Source organism: Ctenocephalides felis, unplaced genomic scaffold (genome assembly GCF_003426905.1).
Source record: "Ctenocephalides felis isolate EL2017-DRISC unplaced genomic scaffold, ASM342690v1 CF-g0.4_SCAFFOLD_03570, whole genome shotgun sequence".
Lineage (NCBI taxonomy): Eukaryota > Metazoa > Arthropoda > Insecta > Siphonaptera > Pulicidae > Ctenocephalides > Ctenocephalides felis.
The window spans coordinates 10,787,778-10,797,004 of record NW_020539724.1 but is presented as its reverse complement, the minus strand read 5'-3'; the positions used below and the strand labels follow the sequence as shown (position 1 = coordinate 10,797,004).

Sequence of the window (9,227 nt, the reverse complement as noted above, 5' to 3'; positions counted from 1 at the left end):
TTTTATATAAACATGAACTATTTTGTCGATAAAGCATTTATTAGCTTTTGAATGGTTTAATTGAGAGCAACAAAAAATTTACAATAAATCAGAGATGCAAATGCAAATGTCTCTAGATTTTGAAAAAAAATAGTTTTACAATTAGGTGAACAATTTATATTAAAATGCATTACTTTCGCAAATGTTTTCTCATTTCAGTCACAAAAAGGAAGTTATGAATGATCAGGTACACACCTAATATTTCTCTTTAAATTACTAAACTATTATTCACTTTGTTTAAAATATGATTAGATAGTATGCATATGACACCATTACTCATAACATCACATAATTTTTAGTCTTGATTTAAAATTTAAAACAAATTTCAGTATGTTTTTTTAAAATCCTTTATTGATTCATCCATGGGATTTCAAAATTTTATTAACAAAGCTGCTAAAATATTAACTTCATCATAAATTCACATCATTTTACAATAGCAACTATCATTACCATGGTTAGAAAAATTTCAAGTGCATTTCAGCATTATCAACGTTTGCACTTCACTGATATAATAATTTTTATAAACTATTCTATATAAACCAAACCCATGATTGTCTCACCTGGTAGTATTTTTTAGCCGGAAAAATGTCCAAATTAACATTATTTCATTTAAATATCCTTATTTTATACTATATTTATAGTGTGAGTGCAAATGATAGTGATTACAGATTACCAGGAGACATTGTGCCAAGGTTAATATAAAAATTGTATTAGGAAATTTATATTGGATAATGGATTTAATTTTTGATTTTTTTTTCAAAAACTTTTTAAATTTTGTTTTACTAGTTTTGACTGTAGATGAAATATTTAGATATTTGCATATCTGAAAAATAAATTTAGAAATTTTGCATTCTATATTTTAGAAAATATGTAGTCGAATTGGAAACAAAACTAGTGCCAAGTTTTGAATTTAGCGGATCTGTCTCCATCCTAATTGAAGTTATAAAACCTACGACTGTTATAAGTTTGAACTCATATAGACTAGTTTTTTCAATGACAATGTTAAACTCAAAACTAAATCTAGACGAGAAATTAAAGTAGCAATGGTGCACATAGATAATACCTATCAAATTGCGGATATATTAGTTGTTGAAAAATTGGAAAAGGGAAAGGAATATTTTTGGAAATAAAAGGCTTCAAATCTACTTTGAGAGATGACATGGCTGGCTTCTACAAAAGTTCATACAAAACGCCAAAAGGAGAAACAAGGTAATAAATATGAGATGGTTTTGAAAAAAAAAATTGTTCAGAAATCAATTTCGACCTAGTAAAATTCTCAAAAATTTAAAAATTTGTTTTGACTATCAAGCTGCCACCAGAGAAGTTCCCACCAGAGAAGCACAGCTGATTTTCGCGTTAGTTAATATTTAAATATATAAAAAAACCTTTATTGAGAATTTATCACTTTTGTGCCATGGATTTTTTAGTAAAATTTCTTAAAATGACCCATAAAAATAAAAATCACAATTTGCCCTAACGAACAAAAATTTGGCCCATTATCATGTATTGAGAAAAAGATTAATTAAAAATTTATCTGTCTTTGAATTCATTTTTAAACCATGGTTTCTTCAGTAAAGTTTCTTAAAATGGCCCATAAAACCAAATTACGATGTGCTCTAATGGCCAAAAATTTGACCCATTATTCAAACATATAAATGCATTGAATTACATTTTATTTGAACTCAAACAAGAACTTGATAAAAATTAATTTTCATACAAATTTTCCACTGATCTATTATATCTTCAAGAGCATAATTTTTACTTTCTAATTTTATAGTATTTTATCATAAATGCTCTTCAGAAAATCGATAAAAAGCTCCAACAAAAATGTTATCAGCGCTCTTTTATAATGTCTACAATATCTCTAAAAATGATAGTTAAATGCATGACCTTCAATTATATTAAGTATTAGATAAAAGAACTATGACTTAACTCTAATCAGTATGAAATATTAAAATATTAACTTGGCATGAATTAATTTAGAGAGACTAATAGTAACAGTATTTTGCTTCAAACCGGTTATAACAAAATTACGGAAATGGGTGAAAATTGATGTAAAAGTTGTCTGTATTGATTGTATGCAATTGTATGATTGTATTTAATTAACCAAAAAGTTTTAACTTTTCAGATGGTTGGCTACACCCAGTTTCAGGCAACTCATGCCCGTAGTGCTTTCCCTTGTTTCGATGAACCAGCAATGAAGGCCCATTTCGAAATCAGCCTATACACCATGAAAAATTGAAAAGCAATTTCCAATATGGGTGTAGCAAAGGAAGAAAACTTGTAAGTATACATTGTTAAATAAAGGGTCCGCCATCTAACTTTTGCAGCCATTTTGAATCTTTAGCATCCATTTTGATTTTTTGGCAACCATTTAAAAGTTAGGCTGCCATTTGCATTTCCCTTACAAACCAAAACTATTATTTCAAATTAAAAAAATCAGTAGTTTTTCATAGAATTTTCAAAAAAATAAGTTATTTGGCAGACCCTATACTAAAACTCATCAATTACACTAAAAACCAAGACTTATTCTCGAATAAACTTCAACGTGCAAGAACGAGGAACAAGAAAAGTCCTAACTAATATTCCAAATTTTCCAATAAGTTGAAAAAGTTTAGTTTATCACCAAAACTTTGAAAATTTTTGCTCAACTTATAAAGCAGAAATAAATTTAATATTTATATTTGATTATTATTTCCAGAGATAACAACCGAAAAAGAACAACATTCGAACAATCAGTCCTCATGTCTCCATACCTGGTGGCGTTTATTATCTCAGATTTCGAATATGTAGAAAAAATTTCAGGACCAGTAAAATACAGAATATATACTGATCCTTTCTCGATTGATCAAGCTGACTATGCATTGACTATGAGCCCAAAAATTTTAACGGCTTTGGAACAACTCACTGGTGTAAAATATGTTTTGAAGAAGTTGGACCAAGCAGCCATTCCAGATTTTGCTGCTGGAGCTATGGAAAATTGGGGATTGTTAACATACAGGTAAATAAAAATTGATAAATCCTGTATATTAAAATTAACTGACTCTTATATTTTCCAGAGAATTATTTTTATTATATAACAAGAATGAATCGACAACTAAAAGCAAGGAGGAAATTTTGAGTATAGTTGCTCATGAAATGACTCATCAATGGTTTGGCAATTTGGTGACTTGCGACTGGTGGGAGCATACTTGGTTGAATGAAGGATTTGCTAATTATTTCCAACACTATATTCCATCACAGGTAAAAAACGGCAAATTTCAGAATAGAATATTCAGATGACCAAAATGTAATAGTATCCAGATTATTATTAATTATTAAAATTTACAAAAAACATAAGTTACCTAACGAGTTACCAAATATTCTTTTGATTGTGTTTATTTGAAAAAAAAAATTCAAAAACATTTTAGTTACAATTTACAAATTTTGTATGTTGACCACATATATTTTGAAAAATGTTATGCAAGAACAATAATACTTCTTGTTCCTCATTTACACGAGATCAGATTATAATCCAACGCCATTTTTTCCAAAATCAAAGCAATCATCAATCTAGAATCTAATCTTGATGTTTCCCACATCTTTTCTGGGTTTAGAAGATTTCCTTTTATCCTTCGTTTGAAAAGTGACAAATCTTTCAAGAAATATTGTTGTACATATATTTTATATGCTATTAACCTTACAGATAGAACCTTCCTGGAGAATATTGGATCGTTACATTGTGGATGTAACTCAAAGGGTTTTGTTAAAGGATGCTTTGCACACGACAAGACCGATGTCACATCCAGTCGCAAGTCCTTCAGAAATATCGGCGGTTTTTGATTCCATTTCTTACGAGAAAGGTGAACTTGAAAAATAATAAATTGGTGTAGGAATTTTAATCTTATATATAAATCATTTTTAAAAAATTAATGTATTTTCAAGTATTAAATTAATATTATTGTATTTATATTTCCGCAGCAAGTTCTGTAATTCACATGATGATGCACGCTTTCAACATCGAGAAATTCATGAAAGGCCTCCATGAATATTTAAAAACTTAGTAAGTCTCATTGCAAATAAATTAAACAAAATAAATATTTATTCATATTTATTTCTATTTTAGTTCTTTCAAATCTACAATTCCCAAAGATCTATTCGACGTGTTAGCCAATGAACATAATGGGACCACAGATATTCCTAAAGAGACTACCTTACAAGAAATTTTCAAAAGTTGGAGCACCCAAGCCGGATTTCCTTTAGTCACTGTAACTAGGGATTATGCCACTGGTGCAATGACACTCTCACAAGTAAAATAGTTAATTTAATTTTAATTAATATTATATTCCAATATAATAATAAACTTTCTTCTCCTGCTTTCTTGGACAAAATGTTACAATCTCATGTTCATACGAAATATGCCACCAACGTTAATCAAATTTTATATCCTCCTTATGCAGAGAGCAATAAAATCTATATTATTAAAATAAGCATTTCCAATCAATAAAAATTTTTTACAGCTTTGAATCAGCATAATGAAACATTATGTATTCGTGAAATTTTAGGAACGATATTTCAATGTTCAACCCGAAGAAAAAGACAAATCTGCGTGGTGGATACCAATAAACTTCATGACCTCGGAAAACATAAATTCCTCGGATACAAAACCAACTCATTGGATGAATAAAGATGGAAAACCTTTGACTATTGAAGTAGGAAATAAAGATGGATGGGTTATTATAAATAAACAGAATTCAGGTAAATTAATTGCACCTGTATACACTACCCAAACGTAAAAAAAACATTCCAAAAGTGAATGAGAGAATTAGGAAACTCAAATTGCTCCATGTTTAGTAAATTTTTGTTAAGAGTTATTTCCAAATTCTATTTCAATCATCCAATTTTTTTCCCAAGGTTACTATCGCGTGAACTACGATAAGGACAACTGGAAAAAGCTTGCAGATGTCTTGAAAAGTCCTGAATTTGAAAAAATCCACGTACTCAACAGAGCCCAAATTTTAGACGATTCTCTAAACTTGGCCAAAACTGGAAAACTTGATTATGAATTGGCCTTAGACATTTTAGATTACTTGCACCACGAATTGGATTACGTGGCTTGGAAAGCAGCTGAAGAAGATCTCAATTTTCTCGATAATATGCTGAGTGGAACAAAAGTCTACCCCAAATTTAAGGTAAAAGTAAAATAGTACCTCCTAAAGATTTTTGGTGGTATTTATATTTTTTCTTTATTTTTAGAAATTTGTATTGCATTTAGTGAACAAAGTTTATAATAAAATGGGATTTGAGCAACAAGATGCTAATGAGCACATGGACGTTTTCACTCGCATAAATGCTCTAACATGGGCTTGTAAAATGGACCTTCCAGAATGTCTTGGCAAGTCTCATGATCGTCTTACTGCCTATATGAGACCTCCATATGTGAAAGTTCCACCAAATTTACACAATGTAGTATATTGCACTGGATTAAAACATGGTGGTAAAACAGAGTGGGACTTCTTGTGGAAAAAATATCTTGATAGCCACTTGTCTTCTGAAGCAATAATCTTGTTAAATGCTTTGGGTTGTAGCAAAGATCCTGATATTTTAAGGAGGTTAGTAGTGAAAAATACACAACTCCAAATCCGATTGTTTCATTTTCACATTTCTACTCACAGCTACTTGGAAAAAACTGTAGAACCTGATTCGAAAATCAGAGATCAAGATAAATTCCGTGCTATGTATTCTGTAATCAGACAAGGAAGTGATGGAGTGACAATTGCATTAGAATTTATGCGTAATAAATTGCCAAAAATGATTGAACAGTGAGTAGATATTGATAGATGTGAATTTTTATAATTCAGCATTCTAAAATGATAATTATTTTCTAGATATACAAGCTTGAATGCGCTCAAAAAAGTTTTCGAAACTGTAGGCGCAGCAATTTCAAACGAAAAACAAGAAGAACTGGTAAGTCCAGGTATTTTTTATCATTTGGATGTATTTTTAATATTTCATTTTATATTACAGCTTCGTGAAATTATTGCTAAATACAATTCTACATTTTCGGATTCCCTAATGCAAGGTGCAAAAACTGCTTTAGATGCCATGGAAGATAATAAAACTTGGAGAGATAAAAATTTAGCTACTGTGACAAGGTGGTTTGAAAAACAACCTGAAGTTTATCCTAATAGTGCAACAAAACTAGTCCAAAGTGTTTTATTATTACTTGTATTGATATTCAATATTGTATTTATATTTTAATATATGATATCAGTAATACAAGAAAATCTATTTATTAAAATAAAATACAGTAAAATACATTGTGTTTGTGTTTATGAAAATAATTTATGTATTTGTTATGCAGCCAGATGTTTGAGAAAAAAAAATTATATTAGTACCAGTTTTGTAAAAAACCAATGAACCAATTGTATTGTATTGTGTCTACTGGTGAATACAGACCCAATAATTGGCCATCAATGAAATATATTGGAAAAATTCAAATAACGTTTTAGTTTTTCATCTATTTCAAATTCAAAGGTTCCAAATATATTAATATATATTATTCCAAAATATATTAATGAATTTTCAAGGTCATTTTTTCTATAGTTTCACTCGTTGTCCATTTCAGGACAGGTGTAAAAATTACTATATAATAATAAAAAAACAATGATTTAATTTTTAGAGTTAGTTGTTGCGACGAAAAGTAAGCTTGAATTGAAGAGCCACTTTCACATTTTCAATGATATTTCCGCCAAACGATAAGATAGAGAGTTAATTTGGTTTATATATTATTTTTTCGAAAATTGTTCAGATATCAGTGGCCATTCTTCAAGGCAAGGTGCCCTACCCATGAGGTATACTAGTAAATTTTAAGGTCTACTTTTAAGATCAATGATATTTCCGCCTAATGATAAGGTAGAAAGTTGAGAATTGGTATATAGATTTGTTTCGAAAATCGTTTAAATGTCAGGGGTCCCTTCTGCATGGCAAAGTTCCCTACCATTAAAGGTGTGTTAGTAAATTTCAAAACCTTAAGGTCCACTTGCATAATATTTACATAAGACACGTGCACAGTGATTTGTCAAAGTGACATTTATAAAAAATTGTGCAAAAAATAACATTTGTGCAAATTTTGAGAATTTTAAATAAATATACTGCGCACTCTACATCAAATAACAGCAACAGAAGCCAATGGTTAGAATAAAAGCTAGAAATTTCTTCTACATCCAACAGATTGCCTTAATCATCATCTTGTGATTAATAGTATATTAGCCTCTTGCAAAAAATATTTACTTTTTTTCAATTTTATTTTGCGACTTACATAAATAGCACAAAATCCATGCCAAAAATAATTGGTGAATATGCAAAATAACTTGTCTCATGTATTGTAAATATGTTATGCTTGACAAATATTCAATAAAACGTCTGTCTAAAAACATGATGTCAATATATTGTTCCAAAATTTTTATCTTTATCATGTAATGCGTATTACGTTGTGATAGGTATGTCAGTTGTTTTTACAAATCATATCACTGTAGATGAAACTGATAATTATCCATATGAAAAATCGCAAAAGATAACCTAAAAATTGGTATTTGTAGTTAATTACTTAATACATGTTATTCAATGAAGAAAATCACGAATTCTGTAGCAACTTTGCAATGGAATCCAATGAAATATCTATCTGGACATTACACAGAAAATGTAGGAGTTGTAGTCTTAAACCGACCCATCAGGGCTCGACCAGATGATATCATTAATCTGTGGAAAAATGGTATACACTTAGAATTTAAGTTGGTTCTTATATCTATCTCTCTCTTATATGTTCATTCTAGTTATTAGTTCTAGAATTTAAGTCTGTTATAATATCATATGTTTATTTCTAGCTGTTATTCGAGTTACGGTGGACGGGGGCACAGATAGGTGGCTAAGCTTTGCAAAACAAAACAATTATGATTACAAATCGTTACCACCTGAAATGATTACAGGTGATATGGATTCAATACAACCACAAACTAAAGAACTGTTTATGAATTTAGGTAGTGAAGTAAGTTTTAACCATAGTTTATAAAATATCTGTGTGCAAATGTAATAATTGTCTTTTTAGGTAATCGATACACCGGACCAAAATGAAACAGACTTCACAAAAGCATTGAAAGAACTTACGCTTCGAGCTGAATCCCTTTCAATCAAGGTATGTGAAAATTGCCTTGTGTGGTAAAAATATATGATTCAATTATCCTTTTCCATTTTAGATGGATGCTATTGTAGCAATTGTAGAGACTTCTGGTAGAATGGATCAAATAATGTCGAATATCAATACTCTTTTCAAGGCAACCAAACTTTTACCAAAAACGAATATATTTATTTTATCAAGCGCTTCAATTAGTTGGCTTTTACAACCAGGACATCATGAAATACACATTCCAGAAAAACTAATTGCAGATAGAGCTTGGTGCGCCTTGATGCCTGTAGGAAATAAATGTCAATCTGTTACGACAACTGGCTTAAGATGGAATTTAAGTAAGTGAAATAGATTTGTCTTGTAATAGATGTTGAAAACTGTAGGTATTAACTTTGGGTATTTTCTGCTAGAGGGAGTTTCAATGGAATTTGGGGCAATGGTCAGTACATCAAACACATATGACGGTTCACCGACAGTGACAATCAACAACAGTGATCCTATATTATGGTCTATGAGTATGAAAAATTATAAAAGTTGATAATATTTTTATTTGGTATAAATTTGACATGCATCACATCACTAATGAGCCAAAATTTATTTTTGGAATAATTAAAATAGTTATTGATATCAGGGTTTATAACAGATTTATAAAATATGAATATGTCTATAAATACCTTCATTCCGGACTGTGATATCAATATATTGATAGATTTTGACATTTTGTGCCTCCTGTAGAAACTATGTGGCACAATATAAAAATTTAATTTACTAGTAAAACTAATTGGAAAACATAGTACTACTATTATCACTTTTATTAGTTGACAACTTTGTTTGTAAATAACATGTTGACATATTTATAATTGAATAATTTATTTATTTATGTATTGAATATTAGAACTATACATTTATTATTACTTAATGTTTCACAGACTCTTTAGGAATGCTTTACTTTTTGCAATATGGAGTACTTAAAGTTGTTTCACCTGAAGATTGAATTTTTATAACTTGACAACTACCAACATAC

The 9,227-nt window shown here is 29.6% G+C and overlaps 2 protein-coding genes across 5 annotated transcripts; both read left to right on the top strand.

Annotated features, from left to right (window-relative positions):
- Positions 1 to 619: 619 nt before the first annotated feature.
- On the top strand, positions 620 to 6,394 carry LOC113383368 (aminopeptidase N-like). The gene is given in 17 exon segments (XM_026621640.1): positions 620 to 731; positions 903 to 1,076; positions 2,168 to 2,175; positions 2,178 to 2,264; positions 2,307 to 2,322; positions 2,741 to 3,040; positions 3,099 to 3,282; positions 3,725 to 3,881; positions 4,000 to 4,081; positions 4,145 to 4,328; positions 4,584 to 4,776; positions 4,933 to 5,210; positions 5,275 to 5,630; positions 5,694 to 5,840; positions 5,907 to 5,985; positions 6,046 to 6,246; positions 6,383 to 6,394. Coding segments are annotated over 17 exon segments (2,565 nt in total). The 5' UTR covers positions 620 to 624.
- Positions 6,395 to 6,942: 548 nt separating this feature from the next.
- Positions 6,943 to 8,885, top strand: LOC113383327 (thiamin pyrophosphokinase 1-like). Of its 4 annotated transcripts, none has more exons than XM_026621598.1 (6): positions 6,946 to 7,026; positions 7,620 to 7,792; positions 7,905 to 8,065; positions 8,126 to 8,212; positions 8,274 to 8,541; positions 8,614 to 8,885. In XM_026621598.1, the coding sequence occupies exons 2-6, from the start codon at positions 7,645 to 7,647 to the stop codon at positions 8,739 to 8,741; spliced, it is 792 nt and encodes a 263-aa protein (XP_026477383.1). In that variant the 5' UTR covers positions 6,946 to 7,026; positions 7,620 to 7,644; the 3' UTR covers positions 8,742 to 8,885. The 4 variants fall into 4 exon arrangements, with proteins under 4 accessions (XP_026477385.1, XP_026477383.1, XP_026477384.1 ...); XM_026621599.1 differs by lacking the exon at positions 6,946 to 7,026 and adding an exon at positions 7,105 to 7,212; XM_026621597.1 differs by lacking the exon at positions 6,946 to 7,026 and adding an exon at positions 7,381 to 7,520.
- The last annotated feature ends 342 nt before the right edge of the window (positions 8,886 to 9,227 follow it).